We start from the raw sequence: 18,518 nt of genomic DNA, 5'->3' as shown, positions 1-18,518 counted from the left end.
TGCACTGGAGATACTAGAAAGTAGCTCAGGGTCACGAGGCTCATTAGAGATATCAGCTTTCTCATGAACCTAAGTATTGTCACAAGCCTCAGCTGCTAAGATAACAAAAGTCTAGGGATCAATGGTCGGAAGAGGGGTTTGAGGAGTTGGAATGGTGTTAGGAGTAGGAGGCAGAACGGATAGATGAGACATGTTAAGGGAAGCATAAGTAATAGGTCGAGAGGGAGGTGAGAGGTTAGAGAGAGGTCGAGGGTTTGAGACGTGCAATTCATGAGGCTCAGTGGGCTGCCCAAGGCAAGACTAGGCTTTGTGAGAAGCAACGAGGCTATAAGTCATATCATTAGCCACGTGTAGCACATCAGTGGTCATAAAATCCAAAGCAGCAATCAAATGGCTGTCAAAAGACATAGCCTCACATACGAGATTCGGATGGACCTTGAATCTATCCCATAAGCAAGATTTGGCTAGATTTGGTCGAACGAGACCCGAGAGCCATTGGCCACTATAAAAGCCTATGCAGAGGATGAAGTGAGAATTAAATTAGAGGCAATAGCGGAATCCACTAGAGAAGGACATATGGATTATCACAATAGGAGACGAGGTGCCACCCCATGGGGCGGGACACATGGCATCCGTAGCCTACGCAATCGACGAGGAACCCCTACTCACACCGCGCACCAAGGCGCTAAGCTGATTTTCCAAGTGGATGGCTCATGTTCCTCCTATGCATCGAGGATGAGGGCAACTCCTCCTAAGGATATGGCGTCACCGCCACTCTGGGCTACAGGTTGTCCCCACCACTCAGCATAGGAACGGTAACCTTATTGCGATTATCGTTATCAATCTACATCATCATAGTGCCCCCACCCAATAACTATTGCCTGCAGTGGCTACGCTAAGACGTTAGGACAACGGCCTTTGGGGGATCAGGGTTGAACCCTAATTCAAGGCCGAGTAAGATCTTCCCCACTCAGCTCAAACCTAGGTGGGACACCCTGTGGTTGTAAGCTTGTTGCTGACTGGCCTCCCGACAAGGTTCCTCCTTGGCCAACAATTGGGGCCGTGTTCAAGGCCACCAAGACAAGCGAGCAATAGGGGTATTTTCATAAGCAATGAGTTGAAAAAAAGTTTTACTTAGCATATCGACCTCTGTCTCTTATTTTAAAGGAAAGGCCACCTCCATGACTTCAATGTACACTCAAGCAAACCAGCCACAAACCCTAGCTTGGGTATGGGCGTCAACCTTCAGTAGTTTGCCAAAGTTAGTCGCCACCTCATAAGAATGTCCAAGGGTTAGTAATCGAAAGCCAAACCCAAGAATTGAACCCAAATTAGTGCCATGGTGATTTTCTCCCTCAACGGATGGAAATCTAGATACCAAGGGTAAAGCTTAACATAAGCCCCCGAAAAGTCCATAGATCCCCTATTAGAACCCTCACCATGTCTTCTTTGTCCAAGAATTTGAAAGTGAAGAAACCTCTCACCATCTCAATGACCTAAGGAGAGTCGATCGAGAAATTTATTGACGAGGTTGTACCTTCATTCTTCATGGTTGGCTGCCAGATGTTTCGAGTCAATGGTGATCTAGCCAAACAAGGTCCCTTGTACTATTTTCAGAAGAGATCCGGAGGACAAAGCGGCTCCCTTCAACTCCTGCACCAAGCAGTCGCTTTTGAACAGTTGAGCTCATGAGGAAGGGGCAGCAAGATTAGGCTTGGCAAGCTGAGCGGGTGCTAGCATAAACAAGGTCGCATTTAGAGGATTCGATGGGCGAGGAGGGTAGGAAGAGGGTTTGGGGCGAGTAGACGGTAGGGATAAGAGGATACGGTCGTATATTAGGGTCGAATATATTAGAACTTATGTACTTTGAATGACTTTTTTTCTATTTTATATTATTATGCCCCCCCCCCCCGTACACTTTGACCAACCATAATGAGAAAGGAAATGTAGAACATAGTGAAAATATAGTTAGCAAGTATATATGACCAGACTACAAGTAAAATTAATTTAAAAAGACTCAAATAATTGTTCTTCCACTAAGAGCAAAATATTATCCTGCTGCCAAACGTGGCCGCCAGTAATTCTTCTCTCCCATCCCAGATCCTTCTCGACGTTCCGTCCCGAGAGGAAGCATTGAGCTGGTCCAACGGCAATGGCAAGGGGCTCTTGTGGAAACTCCCGGTCGTCAAGTCCAAGGATGTCGGCAAAATCGGCCCTGCTTTCGGATACGGCGCTGGTTGTGGTATCGGTTTCGGCATCGGACTCCTCGGAGGTTCTCAGTACTTACTCTATCTCCCACTTGCTTTTGCACTTTAGGAAGTTTGAAATTTTTATACCGCACTTGGTTTGTGCTGAATAGATCTTCTTGCTGGAGATTTCTTGGACCAATTCACGGTTCACTTATTCTTTTGAAGAACTAGGAACCCTATATTGCAACTATATGAGGCGGATAAATTTTATATGCTCATTTTTGTGTCACTCAATAGGTGCAGGCCTTGGAGCTGGGCTTCCTGGCTTACAATTTGGATTTGGAATTGGTGCTGGATGTGGAATAGGGATTGGGTTTGGCTATGGTGTTGGGAAAGGAATAGCATATGATGAGAACCGAAGATACTCGAACATCGGGAAGTTATTTCGTGGTGCTCGGAATGTTTCTTCACAGTGAGTCACCTCTTAAATTTATTCATTTTGTTGGCTGTCAATTTTATATACTGGTGAAATGCTAACTTAGTTAATTTGATATTTATTGGTCTATAAATGTGGGACACCATCCACTTTTTTCATGCTAGTATGTGATGCCATAGTATTTGAACTGTCATGGTTGCAATCAGCAAATGCTAAATGAATGACGGAAATCAAGGGTCGGTAGGTGGACAGGAGTGATAATTCCTAGGATTTCATATGGATTACTAGGTGCGAGAGCATTGTTGTAATTCCTTTTTTATTCTATATGAAAGATAATTGTAAAATATTATAATGGATAATGGCTTTCTTGTCATTGCTGATACAATGTAAGGTGCTTCCTCCCTACTAGATCACGAATAAGTGACGGTACTTCTCTGTATCATATGTGCCAATGTCAAATAAAATTCCAACTCAAAACTGTGAGACCCTAATAACCATCCAAGAGTTATTTTGTGCAGTTTTTAGTGTCATTGAAATACATGCCAGATATGATAAGGACCTGTTTTTGGAGACTTCCAAATATGTCTATTATTAATTAGGCTGTTTTGTTTACTTCCAGGTTCTTATTTATCTCAATTTAAGAACTGTTCAAAATTTGGGCTGGTTCTGGATATCTCTATTCAAGTTATAACTGTTATGGAAGAAATTTCTCACTTTCAGATGAAGTAGGGCTTTGGATTTTGGAAGTTCTTATAAATTTTAAGGTACATGATGTTGGACAAGAAAATGATCTGAAAATTTGTATCCAATGAGATGAGGATTTTGATAAAGATTAGATATTTCATCATCAGCAATAAACCAGCCTTTATACATTTTGGGACATCTAAGAACTATAATTTTGAGAATTTTCAGTAGTCGTTGTTATGTTTCAAGAAATTGGTGATACAGGGTATCAAATTTAAGTGGATTATTTGCATTCCCCCATAAAATTTTGCAGTAGTCGGCTTTAATGTGTATGGCCTGAGGTACTGGTCATATTTATTATTTACATATTTAATTAATTTTTAGTCCTTAGATCTGAGTGTTCCTGAGCCCATGCACTGCTCACACTTCTTAACGCTGTTCTTCCCTTTTCCCATCCAACCATCTCCATGCACTGTTTTCTCGTTCTACCATCAATGAATGAAGTGCTCTGGCACCAATTTTTTATACTGCAGTATATACTCAGGTGATTTATCATAACTACCATTCCTAGTAAATCACTTACTTTCCAACATCCAATGCTGCCTCTCTCTTGAGCATTTAAATAGTTAAAGTATGTATGAATCAGCATATTCTATCGCTTCTCTTTTACTACAGTATAATTTAATGTCTCCCTTTTCCTATAATTTGTGACCTTGTCTGCTATTTTGATCTTAGGAAAGCCAGTATAGTTAATCTTTTGTTGTTCTGTCATAGCCCTCATGCGTCTCACTTTTATTGCGAAACTTATTCCTTGCTTCCAAGATCCTTTTGATATTTTTTGCAGAGATAAGATTGATGTCCTCATTGATGAGATCATTGAGAGCACCAGGAAGCTGATTAAAGCAACCTCAAGAGAGATGGAGAAATGGAAGTGAAGTCAGCTTGAAGAATTTTTGAAGTACATATTAGAATAATGCACAATTCATTCTACTCAGCCATCTTGCGGGGGCAGGCATTAGATGCAAATAGAATTTGCTTTTAGAAAGTTAGAATTGATGATAGCAACAACTCTGCGGATTCTTCAATTGCATCCCTAAGTATATACAACACTGGAAAGTTCCCCCTATGAAACTGTGAATGATGGTACTTCATTATAGTGTAATCTATTCATTGGCATTCGAACCTTCTGAAATGAATGTGTATAAGAGGAATTCATGATCAATGCTATCAACATCTGGAATATTAATTCTTGCATGCAGAACTTTTAATTGTTACTATATCATACCATCTATGCCATTCTAGATTAAAATTATCCATTTTGACAGTTTCCTTCAGTATTATTTATATGCTGACTGGCTATATAAAAGTTGAATATGAAAAACTGAACTACTACTTTTAAAAGTTGATCATAAAATCCTCCCAGCTTCAAGTAAGTTTCACTTACAAAGATTGTGCATTAGCTACTAGAGATCACTCTCAGAAAAGAAATCAGCCTTTAGAAGAGTGGGTCATGGTAATTCTATTACCATGATTGGGTTGGCTTTTTTTTTAATTATTTTGTGTGTGTGTTGTTGAAAAAGGCAATTCTATTACCTCAAAAAGCGCACGGAAAAATCAAGAGCTTTTTAAGAGTCATTATACAAAATATGTAGAAGAGAATGAGGGATCAAGTTCACCCAAACAGAGGAAAAACCTTGCTCTTTACCTAAGTTGGCTATGATAGTAAACAAAGGTAATAGAAGTAAGTAAAGAAGATAATGAAATACATCTGAAAAAAATAAAGTATGACACCAATTCCATGGTGGCAGAGTTTTTTTTATTAGGCAATATATTTTTCCCCGTTGCATTTATTAGGCAAAACAGATGAGTCTTTTATCTTCTTTTTTTTTTACTTTATATTTGTCTTGTTCCTAGGTATGGTATAACTATTAAATTTTATAAAAAATTAGATTTAATAAAACTTACTATATAATTAGTACAATCTTCAAAGTAAGAGAAGAAAATATGTAAGCATTTTTAGAAAGGAAAGAAATACTTGCATAAAATAATGACATTTTTATCCATAAAAAATAAAAATAGAAAAAATTCAACCCGCTATTTAGTTTTTAAAACTTTTTGAGCGTGCTCTATTAATTTAGATGAAAAAGTTAACGTTCTCGCTTTAGTTATATCTACCTAGACTAGTTTAAGATTTTTTTTTAAAGTACAATTATAGTGCTTACGATTCAATTATTTGAAGCAAACAACAAAGCCTAGGACTCGCGGAAGTGGAAGCCCTTTTGTAGGGATCACCAAGACCAATATGGACGACCTCTGACGCCCAAGTAGAAGATGCTCCGGAGACTCATCCTCAGCTTGGCACATTGCATTAGAAGCGAGGGGTAGCATGTCAGCGTATGCAGCTTGGCATTAATGGGCAGCCGACCACATATAGCTTTCCAATAAAATACTTTTAATTTAGGAGTCAATGGCTACCTCCAAAGCAATGGCCATCCATCCCAGGAAGACGTGCTACTCGATCTAGACTCGGAAATGAAAGAATCCACAGAAATGGTACCCACCAAACTCTGGCATCTAGACCTAAAGATCATCGTTGGGGGTAGCTAGAAGATTATAGTTTAAAACCATGTACCCCAAGATAGGCCCAAAGCAGGAAGAGGGGTATTAATGCATATTAGCATTCATATTAATAGAGGAGGTTGGCATGAAAGCAAGAAGGGTATTAAAGATCCTAAGGGTCACACAGAATGTTGGTAGAAATCCCATTCCGAATAGTCTTAGGGAACCCACCCCTTAAGGCCAACAGAGAAAAGAACAACTTCAAAACTTTATACCTATATATCTGGGTAAAGATGCTGCTAAATTTTCATGCAAAAGAAAAAAAAAGGTAGGATAAATATTTATAAACAACAAGTAAAAGAAGACAAGAATGAAACTTTTTTTCAACACAATCACAACAGCATCAATCTGTCGTATATTAGAACTGTCCCTGGTACAGCAAAATAACAATTACATTGTTTACATTACAATATCTGGACAAATTGGCTTCGTTAAGTTATCCACACCAATAATGTTGTTAATAGGATAAAGATATAGAAAGAATAGATAAATAATGTCAAACTCCAAGCCACTGTTGTATATCAGCACATAATTATTCTCACAGAGACTGTATCAAAGGATATCACCATCCACCAACTTGATGTGCTAGCCAGCGAAGGTCCACCACATTATCCTCTTCAACAACTATTAGCTTCCATCTCCAATAGTAGAGGAACTAACAGGTCCACCGTCTTCGTACTCTCAATCACCGTCCTGTTTTTGCTCGTTTCATCCCGGTGGTGTTAAAAGGAGAGACACTAGGGCTCAAACCAGGGCTTTCTTCTCTTAAAGTACCATTCAGTATGGCCAGTTCTCTCAATTGTTGCTTTTTATAATAATCCATGGACTCATCCTGAAACAGAGCCAGTTTAGGAGTCAATACGATAATAGCTACTTATGGTCAAGCTATGTGCCGTATGTTTTTGTGCATAAATATTGTGTTATATATATACCACAAATTTTATTTTATATCTTTATCAAAGACTTAAACACATAACTATCGAATGTATATGTACATTAATAAATGAAGAAATACATGTACGTGATATATATATATATATATATATATATATATGTTGTATGCCGTTCCTCACATGTATAAATATTATGTATCTATGTGTGAGATACATATATATAGATCGGGGACTTTCTGTTATGTTCATACCATTGGTTTTAGAAGATCCTCCAATATCTCCACAGCTTGATTTAATCGTGCATCAATTATATCTGCTGGAAACTCGGCTTCCACAAGCACATGTAATGGATCATTTAGATGTTCATATCCAGATTTATCTCTTAGTTTCTCTTCCTACAGAAATATCCAAATTTCAGAATTCAGAGAAGAAAAACTTCATATTGCTACCGTAACATTGTAAAAATGATGCTGGCTGGCAACTCAATCAGAATTATAAGACCAAATACATGGTAATCGATAACTAGTTGTTCTTTAGGTATGCTATCATTTTTATGGTGGAGCTGACCCAATCACTGGCGCGAATAACAAAGGGGACAGTTAATTAAATAAATGAAGGATAAATCAAACACTTGAAATATCAAGCGTGGCATTAGAGATGACCATATATATGCACAAGCTCTTACCACCAGTTTAATAGGACACATGCTACCTCTTAATACTGATCTCAGAAGTAGCTCTAATAAATACAAAACTGAAAGCATTTCTGTTGAAAAGATACTGAAACCACCAATTCAAACTGTCACAGAAAATTATATTGAAGGATCTATTACCAACAAGGAAAGGAGCAGGTAAATAATTGATGCAGCTGTAGGGACATAAAATTCACTATGATAAGAGACTTTATAATGGAGAGGAAACAGGTAAGAGTCATCACATTGAACATTTTCTGTCACCATTAATTTAATGTCTGATAATAGGACAGGACAATTTAAATGTTAAATGAACACCATAGATATGTCTTATTAACCATGGTTGTCTATGTTTTACAAAAGGAACATATTGAAATTTAACAGCTTTTAGCCTTTCTTACGACTTTAGAATATCTTAGGCCCAAAGCAAGACTAGCAAAATGATCACGATTGTACTGGTTATGCAAAGCTGTGAAATAAATCTAGCCTGAAGCTAATAACCTGTTATAGAGAACTGATGATATATGTTATCCAAAATTTGATAGGTTGAACTGATATCTATGCAAATACTACATCTTGAAGCATCCAACGAGACAACAGACTGAACAGTCAACCCTATGGAAAGCAAAAAATCTCCCAATTATATTTGAGCTTTTCCAGGTTTACATATTAATGAGGTTATGTCAATAGAAAGACTAATCAGATATCGAGTTTTTTGCACTTATAATTTTATGACAGCGAAGAAAAAGGAAAAGCTAATCAGTATATATTTTGATTGGATTAGTTTTCCACATTATCATGAGACAGAATTGATGCTAAATAATCATAGAAACCCAAAGAGAATAAAAAGTTTGCAACTTTATTGATTGTATGTAACATAGGCACCACTTAGAAGCATGCACTTGCAAGGTTACATACTTAAATATCGAAGGAACTAAATAGGAATTAGATAAGTTTTAAAATATTTGGAATGCATGCAACTGATGAAGAAGAAATGTTGACAAAAGTGACAAATAAAACCTAATAAAAATGTTTGACATCTTAGATATTATTGGCAGGTTTGCGGTGGACTACTAGATGCTAGTTACAGTTAATCTAGACTGAACAGCGAACCTCCAAAATGAACTGGATTCTCTGCAACTTATACAAATGAATAATGTTGTTTCTTCTTCTGGCTTATCAAGTAAAGCAGTAAACTACTCACCATCTCACTACTCATCTCAGCTATACTTGTTTTCCAAAGGATTAACTATGGATTTCCTAAAACAAGGAAATTAAATTACTGTTAGGTAATACTTACAAATGCTGAATTATACCTAGAAAAAGGCACGGTCCTGGCCCAGAACTGCAAACATGAGTCTGAGCTGCACTCTAAAGTTCTTAGGCTCATTCTAGCTTGGCTTCATTCATGACACTATTCAACTCACGTATAGCCTGAGCTCAAGCTGTAAATCCTCTATTTAAATAACAAAAAAATTGACAAAATTTCACATGCAACAAATGGCAGTGTTAATCAGATTACCTTAACAGAATCTTTCACTGAACCTCGCCCACGTATGTAAACTCTACATTGGGTGGTTGCTTCAACTCTTTTCAAGGAATTCCCTCGTGGTCCCAGCAAACGACCAACAAAATTGTACTATCCATAAGACAGACGATGATTAATTCCCACGTTAAATAGTCTAATAAAAATTAAAATGTACATACATTAGGAAACTTGTCGACTGGAACATCTAATCTCACAACTTTCTTTATGACTGGGCTGCTAGCAACTCCAGGAGCACCATTCCAACCCACGGATGATTGTTGAGGGACAGCAATGTGTTCAAAATATCCGCTGCCCTATAAATCAGATTACCATAGAATTACTTAGAGAATATAAGTTCAAAACAGTCCATAATAATTACCACAAGCAAAAAAGAAGAATGTGCAGTTTGTCAAGTGTCAATGAATAGATATTCAAAGCATAAAAAGAGATACTAGTTTAGACTGATATTGCTAAAAGCCTAAAACCATAAAATGATAGGTTGAATAGGCTACTCTCGACAAATAGGTGGAATGAATAATCTGAAAGTTTGTTAAATTTGAACTACTGTCAGAATTAGAAAAAAAAAAAAATTTGGGGTTGAGAGAGGAGGGTGCACGTGCAGCCCCTCCCCTCTCCCTCTCCGGCACGCGACTAGGCGCGGAGAGAAATCGCACCTAATCTGGATTGGATTAGGTCTGGATTTCCATTCTAATCTATAAATTAAACCCTAATCCCCTCTCTCTCTCTCCTTAACCCCCCCCCCCCCAGCCTCCTTCTTCCCCTCCTTCGTTTTCTTATTTGCTCTCACCGTCGGAGTTGTTGCTGTGGAATTGGATCGCCAGAGGAAATTAGGACCACCACACTCCTCCCCGGTGAGCCCTCTCTCATCCCTCTAGTTTAATTTAAATTTAAAGAGATGGATTAGAAATACCTAATTCGAGGAATTTCGGCCTCGTCGGCAAATTAGGCCGGTCGGCGGCTTCGGGTCGCAATCGCATCGTCACCGGAGGCTTCGTGTTCCAAGCCAGTGTCGGTGATGTTTTCTTGGGAGCCCTCGTGGCTCCAATCGACGCCGACCTCGGCATCAGCCGTCGGTGGTGAGTTTTCCTCCACCTCGTGAGGACGATGAAGAGAGAGAGAGAGCTATGAAGAAAAGTCCCGAGCGTCATCTCGAGGTGAGTTCTAGTTGATGTGGATCCACAGGGTTTAGACCCATTGAAACATATGACAGCATAAATATTAAAAAGATATTAATATGTTGAAACCGTGTAAGGTTACAAGTTGTGACATCTCTCCATTGTTATTATTGTTATTATTTAGAGAGTGTGCCTATTGCGTATCATCATGAATATTGTTGTTTTTAGTTTAATTTATTCAGCATTAATATGATTTAAAATTATTTGGTTAGTGAGTGGATTTCACTCACTGAGCTATAGTTGTTTGCTCATGAGTTCTTTTGTTTTTATATTTGTTTATCTATTTCAGGTAATAGTCAGCGGAGCGACTAAGCGAGATGTACCCGGACTCCACCTCCACTTATGATTCACCTATTTACCTTTCTGCTCTTTTAAATTTTTATGCTTTAGATTAGAAGTTTTATTTATTTAGTTTAGAGACTGAAAAATTTTAACATTGTTTTATCTTTATTGTAATTAGTTATACAATTTAATAAAGCACATTCTCATTTTGCTTATTTATTTTGCCATCGTACACGTAGAGAGTATTAATAAGGCTTCGTGCATCTCAAGCATATTGAGATGCATGGCCGGTCATGATTCCTATTTTGGGTCGTGACAACTACACATTAACTTACTTTTTGAAATTCTAATTCATTTTTCATTGCACAAAACAAATAAACTTTTAGTGTGGTTCCATCCAATGATGGCCATGCCAGTGGCACGTGCCATGCCATGTCTCCATCAGCAATACTTACGTGTCACTCACACGTATTTATAACATTTTTAATAAATTTTTTAAGATATTTAGATATTTTTTGGTCTTCAGCATGTCAATCTTTAGTTTTTAATTTAAATATATATATATTAAAGCCTACATTATAGTGTTTTATGTTTTATCTTTAAATATTTTTATAAATAACATTTTATAGAGATAAAATAACAGTTGATATAAATATTTAATTAATATGATTAAATACATAAATACATTCATTACAACTAATATTAATGATTGAACACTTCATAATATGATTGAATACTCCATAATATAATTGAACGCATAATATTAATTGATAATAATTCAATAATCAAAACTAATATCTAGTTAAATGTAGTATGACGAGGAAGATCAAAGATTTTATTTGTCGGCGTAAGAATAATACAAGAATGTTACACATCGATACTCTTCAAAACCTATTTACTGATTATATTGTTTATTATAATGTCTCACATTCTATATATAAATAAAAATTTTACAATTATCCTATGATATGATATAAATATTAAACATACACGAAAACTAAAGTTAATTTAATGATGATAGATGAAAAAAGAGAATTTTAAGAAAAGGGCCCCATATGCTGTGCAGCCGTGCCAATCGGCACGACATGGGGGTGTGCCGATCAGCAAGGGATGTGTTGACCAACACGGCCATCCTTGGTTCCATCTATATAATTTTCATCTTCCATTTACTAATATGTGACTATATGTATCCTTTCTCACTAGATTTAGATAACCATACTTACAAAGTGAAAAGAGCTCACTTCTTATAATATTACATTGAAAATATTGGCCAAATTCCATAAATGAGAGAACACCAATTACCCTAAGAGTTTATGCTTTTAGAGAATAGGGAAGCCAAAAAGACCAAAGATTGCCATGTTGCACGGCACGTACTATAAGAACAGAGGCTCTATTGCCAGCCCTATGCAAAAAGGACAGAAAAGGACGGGAGAGGGAGAGGGGCCCTCCACCAGCGATACCAAGCCATCGTCGTTCGGTGTCACCCTTCTTCCTTTCTCGCCCATGCCCTAGATGGAGGTTGCAAATGATGGGGATTCAAAAATTTGCATGAGTAGAAAATAAAAATGATCCACTACTTTAAGTTAGATATGCAAAACATATCCTTTTTATTTTTGACCCATTTGTAGTTTGCCCCATCCACATCATCTTCAACCTCCTTCTAAGACACAGGCGAGAGAAGAAATGAGTGCGACAATAACAACTATGAGGAGAGAGGAGAGTGACGGCTTCGCAGCAAAACTCTCCACCACTAGTCACCTCCTTGAGCCACTTTGCAATGATGGAGGAAGTGAAGATGGATATTGAGTAGCACACCTCGTGTCACATGCTAGTACTGTGCTAGCATGCCTTATACTCATCAGCATGGCAATCATTGAGCAAAAGATTCTACATCATTTAAATAAGAAGAAAAAACACACTTTATTATGTCTTAAGCTTAGATCCGCATTAGCCATTAGCTAAAGCTTTTAGAGTAATCAGTGATGAACAAACTCCTCCGCTTCATAAATGTTTATCATAATGATAATGTTTTTAACATATTTTTTTGTTACGAACCAGATATGGATCGATCCAGACATAATAAAATTATAAAAATTTAGATGGTGATAGCCTCGTAAGTTAGGTTCTAATGGCTCTAGTTTCACATTAATTAGAAGTCTGAATCGAAAGATATAATTAAAATAGTGGAGCAATATCAAAACGGAGTAGAATAGTTACAGCAATGGTCGAAAGGTGGCGAACGACCAAGGGTGATAGTAGATGGCCGTAGGATAGGGTGGCTGCTGGAGACGATAGTGGCTATGAGTTTGAGGTAGAATTTGGGTTACTATCTTAAATCTACTCCTAAGAAAATAAATGGCTATGATTAACTTACTACTTACTCCTAAATTATTTTACTCTTATTCCTAAGATAAACTCAAGACTAAAATAATTTCTTAATGCTTGGATATTTGGATGCTTGGATTAATAACCAAAAAAAATCCAGCCCCTCTATATACAGAGGTCAGGTACGATGAGTCATGCTTGGACTTAGCCCTAAAGACTTATACGACTCAAACTAGGACTTGTCTTAGAGACTTGCATGACTTAATTGAACTTACCTTATTAGCTTACATAACTTAACTAAACTTGCTTTAGTAGCTTGCATAACTTAATTGAACTTGTCTTAGTGGGTTACATAACTTAACTAGATCTGTCTTAATGGCTTACATAAGCATTAATCAATTAAAAAATAAATATGCTCAATCCATCGAGCTCAATGTCCTCATGATCTGATCTGACCTGGCTCGCATCATTTTTATAATAGTTGCCAAAAAACATTAGCTACCTATGTTTTTAATGCACAAAAAAAAGAACTATACATATGGGGATTATTTGCACCAAAAAGTCTTTAAGTTTTGGTAATAATAAGATTGTTTTCTTAAAACTAAGTGTCCTTATTTTCTAGACTAGATGCGTAGCTTTCTATAATGGAATGAGTGAGCATAATTTATATAGGATATAGGCACAAGGGCCCAATCTTGCCATTTTGAAAACTCAAGAGCTTTTTTTTGTACGAATGGCCATAAATATGGCCACTTCAAGGATAATCCAAGACTCATCAAGCATACATTAAGTTCATCAGTATCATTAACAACAATTTTCTTTTTAGAGAGATGAAAACGCAAGAGACTATGTACAATACAAGTAAAACCATCACACAAGTTTCTTACCTCCACAGTGAATTGTTGAGACAAGATCAATTAGGATCAACTTCAAATTTACCTAATATTACATAACTTCACATTGTAATACTATCTTTGATGCAAACCGAGTGGATAGGTGGGCAAACAAAGAAAGGAAAGGATGAGAGCCGATGGTGGTGGGACTCTCAACTAGATGGTTGCTGACATATGAGGGGGTTGGCCTTGTGGGCAAATGGTCGATGGCAGCAAAGGAAAGGAAAAAAGTTGTATGTGGATAGAGATGGCTAGGATTGAGAGGGACGAGAAGGGAGAAACCACAGACGAGAGAGAACAGGGGGAAGATTAATTTAACTCAGTTCATCATTCCATTCATGTCTAGAGTTATAAGTCATAAGGTCTTATTTATAGAAAGTCCCAAGGCAACTAAAACAAACTAAGAATTAATCCTATCCATTCAACTTCCATCTCTCCCTCGAATTTGATTGCAGTTCCACCCTAGATAGAATATAATATGTAGAAAATTAGAATAGGAAAAGTGTAGATCATAATGTCACCGATCTAATACATCTTGTTTCATATTATTCAGATGTCGTATGAATATTTCTGATTATTCTACTAAAACTATGCAGCTTTTAAATTTCTACAATGACTAGTTTCGGCCTAGTATCGACCAGATTGGCCGAAACATACCAAAATTTGGACAGAGAGAAAGAGAGAGAGAGAAAGAGAGAGACAGAGAGAGAGGAGAGTAACAAAGAATAAAGGAAGAAAATAACATATATAAGGTCACCGGAGCCGAATCTACGGTAGAAGATTTTGCTAGACGTTGATGGAGACGAAACTATATCAGAGAAGTATCGACTTAGAAGGGAGAAGGAGAGAGAAAGAAAGGATGGAATCAGAGAGGGAGAGAAAGGTAGTCGAAGGAGAGGATGAGGGAGAGTTAATAAGATAGAGATATAATGGGAAGAGAGTTTGATAAGAAAGAGAGTAGTACGTAGGAGATAAAGTGAAGTTTTTTTTTATTTATGTTAAAAGGAGAGAGAGAAATAGCGATTGAAAATATAATATTTATTTTTAGTTTTTAGACTTTATATATGAATAATTTATATTTATATCTTATTATTATTTTTTCTAAGAATTTTAGAATTTTTCTATATTTTAAAATACAGACTGATACGGATAGCCAAAAAAATGATACGGATTCCGATGCTTGGAATTTTACTTAGATCTAATCATCTCAAGCACCCAGGTCATATCAATCTTCCAACAATTGCCACTTTCAAGTAAATGCCCCACCCCAGAAGGACACCCTCATTATATTGGCAAAACAAATTTAGACATTGACGTCTGCTAACATTTGTGAATAAAACTTCCTAAATCTCTGGTAGCAATTGTTTGAATTCAGATTTTTCTGTTGCAATTGATAAAAGACATAATCAAGTAGCCAGAATCTTCTAGCAAAATCAAAATGTCATCAAGGCGATCTATGTTCAAGCAGCATTTTCATATTTACTCCGAAAATTGTACCATGGACCATAAAGGTCAGACGGTTGTTGTACCTTATAAAGCATTATAGAAATCACACTGCATCCATAAACAAGATATAACATAGAGAATCCATGTGCAAGTTTGGTGATAGTGGGTGGTTTCCAGGTAAGGGGGTTCAAAAAGAAAAAAAAATATGCACAATTTGGCAAATTAACTAACCCAAGGTAGATGCACAGGATTTCATTACCTCTGTTTGCATTCCTGACCATCCTTCCAAATCCATCAGTCCACTATTTGAAGGGTGCCCAGCTAATCTTAATGGACTGCCATGATCGATTCTTTCAGGATCAACAAAATTTTGATTAGGAGCCATAGAAGATGCCCGTAAAATCTCTGCATTGGATTAATATGTCGAGAAGTTCATTAGCTACAAATCTCTAAAAACTATACCCATTCCAGAGTTAGCAATCAGAAGTTCTAAATTGCTCCTGTGAGGTAACCAATTTAGCAATAAAACCACATATTCTGCTATATTTGTCTCTCAAAGTCTCAACAGCAAAACATAAAGAAACAGGTACCAAGAAAATAGTTAAAAAAACATCAGTGCATTAGGCCCATAAAAGGGGTTTACCAAATGACAACAAACAATAATGTCTAGCAAATCTTCCCCATATTGCTCTTGGGTATGAGAATTGAGAATTAGTGGTTTAAAACTTTAAATAAATAGGTCAAAGAAAAACCATGAAGACCATATAACATCTCATATTCTTAGAAGGATAGTCAATGGCATAATGATAAGAATTAGATCGGACATTGACCCAGTTAGAGGTTGGGTCATTGATTCAACCAATGAGTCACCCAATCGGATTGCTAATTTATTTAGGATTATTTTAAATATTTAACAAATATATTTATAGTTCTAAATAATTCAAAAAATTTGAAAAAAAAATCTATAAAAGCAATATAATTGTCTTTCTTCCATTATTTAGCCATTTTTTAACTAATATCTATGTTTAAGTACATCAAATCATATGACTTGTACAAAATCGTATCTTAATTACACTTTTAATTTCTAAAAATATAATTCTTTCAATTTAGGACTAAATTATCCTTAGGTAAATAATAGAATAGTTGAATATTAAGGACAACTAGGTATATTTATAAAAATGAGGAACCCAGTCAGTTCGCAGAAACTTGCCCGGGTTGCATGACTCGCTGATTGAACCACCGGTCAGCCAATTTTTACTGGGTCAATTGCATTCTATTCTGATAACAAAACCTAGCTGGCTTAGTAGTCGGTTCACCGGTTTCAATTTTGATAACTATAGTCCATGGCTATTTGAAATTAAGAAAAGAATAAGACAGCGGAATGTCATTGTAATGCTTCCCTGAAAATATACTTGGCAAGATAGGAAGAGCAAAAATAGACAAAAAATTTAGTTATGAACAGACTCAAAAAATCACATAATATGATGAGCAATAAAATAATTCACAAGCCAAGAGAACATATGATATAAATACACAAAGTGCAGTGGCATAAACGCAATAAAAGTTTCGTGCAACATACCAATAAACAACCAACATCTAAATCAAAGGTAGCATAAATGCATAATAACAAGTTAACCTAAAGAAAGAAGAAAAAGAAGGAAAAGCATGGAGGATACCTTGATTTAAAAGCTTGCTACAAACTGGCAGAACTGGCATAAATGGTGCTAATTTCTGCTTCTCAATGATCAGCTCAGTCAAATATCTGTTCAGAAAAGGGCAACCCTCATGATTGCCAGGCCTATTGATTGTTGACTATTACGAGCACTCGGATAACAAGTTACATTTCCAGAAAATGACATGATTTCAAGTTTTATAAAACTAATTAAACATATGCAATTCTTGGCGAAAGCATGCTTGAATCTGGTTCCTCATGCTTTGACAACAGGCATAATTGGAGGATATACTTATTTTCCTTGCAACATTTTCCAACTAGACAACTCAAATCACAATCGGAACTTCAGTGAGCAAGAGAAAAATCAGAAGATACGAAATCAAATCAAACAGGTAATTAGGATATGCTGATAACTAATGTACTGTCTTTCACAAAATCAATTATGCTTTTTCCAAAGGTACAATTTTAACCAGAAAAATAGAGGACGAGAATAAGTATACAATAAGTCATCCAGCTGACTGAATTTTTTTTTTTATGAACGAAAACTATTAAGTGGCTGATACAATGGCAAAGAGATAAACATCAGAATTATGGTACTACAGTTCCTCAATTAATTATTTCCCTAAAAAAAGGCGTGCGATTAGAAAAGTGAATGTCTTTCATACATATAAGCTACACATCGTAACCAAATAGCACCAACCTAGAGAGATATCTATCCGTCAGTCAACAAATCACCCTTATAATAGCCCAAATCATCAAAATTACACCTTTATAATCCGATTAAACAAGGACACAGAAAGCAAGCATGCCCAATTGAAGTTTGATCAAAGATAATAGAGACCCACATCAGATTCCAAGAACAGGATGGAAAAGGGCAGACCTTTCTCTCTCTGAGGAGGCAGGAGACCTCATAGAATGGTGGGGAGATGAGTGGACACCTGAAGGAGAGTACTGGAAATAAGTGGCAGGTTGGATTCTTTCATCCATGGCCAATAATTCCAGATTGGCAAGAACAAAGAGGAGCTCAAGATTGATAGCAGAGACGTCAGGAAGACAGAAAGAAGAAGAATTGAAAGAAGAAAGAACAAAATAATAATACTAATAATAATAGCTGATTCTTATCAACAATGGGTAGGTAGTTCTTCTACTCCCTTGGACATCCAAAGAGGAGACGAGACAAACCCAAAAGAGGGCTTAGGATTCCCTTTTCTTGCACTATATATCAAATCGAAATGATTGAGTATTTTTTTTTCCTTTAGAAAATTCGTCTTAGTTTCGGTTAAATTAACCCTCTTGTCTCTTGAGGGCTTTCTTTTTTTTTCGGTAAAAGGGGGCTCTTTGACTCTGGTGAGTGAGACTGCATAGTGAATGGTGATTGGCTTAAATCTTAGCCGTTCAGTTGCTAGATCCCATAAATCTATGAGACTGTGGGAACAAGAAAGATTTTTTTTAAAATTTCTTTAACTTCGTTTTAAATATTTGTGTTCCTTTATTTTAATCATTATTTTTTATTTCTACCAATGAATACTTGGACTTCATGTTAAAAATTTTAAGAAAATTTTTTAATAAATTTTAAGGGTCGGAATTTCATGGGAGGATGATATAACGTGGCTGTACTTTTATCACCATAATTATCTTTATTTTTTTAGAAATACTTCAATACT

At 36.4% G+C, this 18,518-nt stretch overlaps 2 protein-coding genes across 4 annotated transcripts; one reads left to right on the top strand and one right to left on the bottom strand.

Moving 5' to 3' along the window:
* The first annotated feature begins 759 nt into the window (after positions 1-759).
* On the top strand, positions 760-4,563 carry LOC140792197 (uncharacterized). The gene is made up of 4 exons (XM_073143047.1): positions 760-787; positions 2,042-2,272; positions 2,487-2,661; positions 4,154-4,563. The coding sequence occupies exons 1-4, from the start codon at positions 760-762 to the stop codon at positions 4,242-4,244; spliced, it is 525 nt and encodes a 174-aa protein (XP_072999148.1). The 3' UTR covers positions 4,245-4,563.
* Positions 4,564-6,342: 1,779 nt separating this feature from the next.
* Positions 6,343-18,163, bottom strand: LOC140792702 (KH domain-containing protein At1g09660/At1g09670). 3 transcript variants are annotated; one of them, XM_073143859.1, is made up of 7 exons: positions 17,735-18,163; positions 16,859-16,944; positions 15,442-15,587; positions 9,256-9,354; positions 9,035-9,151; positions 7,073-7,216; positions 6,343-6,760 (listed from the first exon to the last, which is right to left on the bottom strand). In XM_073143859.1, exons 1-7 carry the CDS (start codon positions 17,839-17,841, stop codon positions 6,614-6,616), a joined length of 846 nt encoding a protein of 281 aa, XP_072999960.1. In that variant the 5' UTR covers positions 17,842-18,163; the 3' UTR covers positions 6,343-6,613. The 3 variants fall into 3 exon arrangements, with proteins under 3 accessions (XP_072999960.1, XP_072999959.1, XP_072999961.1); XM_073143858.1 differs by having other exon boundaries at positions 9,220-9,354; positions 17,735-18,109; XM_073143860.1 differs by lacking the exon at positions 7,073-7,216 and having other exon boundaries at positions 9,220-9,354; positions 17,735-18,045.
* Between the last annotated feature and the right edge of the window lie 355 nt (positions 18,164-18,518).

Source organism: Typha latifolia, chromosome 7, assembly GCF_019914945.1.
Source record: "Typha latifolia isolate L0001 chromosome 7, TyphaL0001v2, whole genome shotgun sequence".
NCBI classification, from domain to species: domain Eukaryota; kingdom Viridiplantae; phylum Streptophyta; class Magnoliopsida; order Poales; family Typhaceae; genus Typha; species Typha latifolia.
Note: the sequence above shows the minus strand (reverse complement) of the source record. Positions and strands in the feature narration are given on the sequence as shown.

What these genes read in the sequence shown, in the direction of transcription:
- LOC140792197 (XM_073143047.1), top strand. Translation starts at nt 760, where the DNA reads ATGGCGTCACCGCCACTCTGGGCTACAG. An exon ending in ACCGCCACTCTGGGCTACAG is followed by an intron (nt 788 to 2,041) that starts GTTGTCCCCACC and finishes TCTTCCACTAAG; the next exon opens with AGCAAAATATTATCCTGCTG. An exon ending in CGGCATCGGACTCCTCGGAG is followed by an intron (nt 2,273 to 2,486) that starts GTTCTCAGTACT and finishes GTCACTCAATAG; the next exon opens with GTGCAGGCCTTGGAGCTGGG.
- LOC140792702 (XM_073143858.1), bottom strand. Translation starts at nt 17,841, where the DNA reads ATGGATGAAAGAATCCAACCTGCCACTTATTTCCAGTACTCTCCTTCA. An exon ending in TAGCAAGCTTTTAAATCAAG is followed by an intron (nt 15,588 to 16,858) that starts GTATCCTCCATG and finishes AATCCAATGCAG; the next exon opens with AGATTTTACGGGCATCTTCT. An exon ending in GGTCAGGAATGCAAACAGAG is followed by an intron (nt 9,355 to 15,441) that starts GTAATGAAATCC and finishes TCTGATTTATAG; the next exon opens with GGCAGCGGATATTTTGAACA.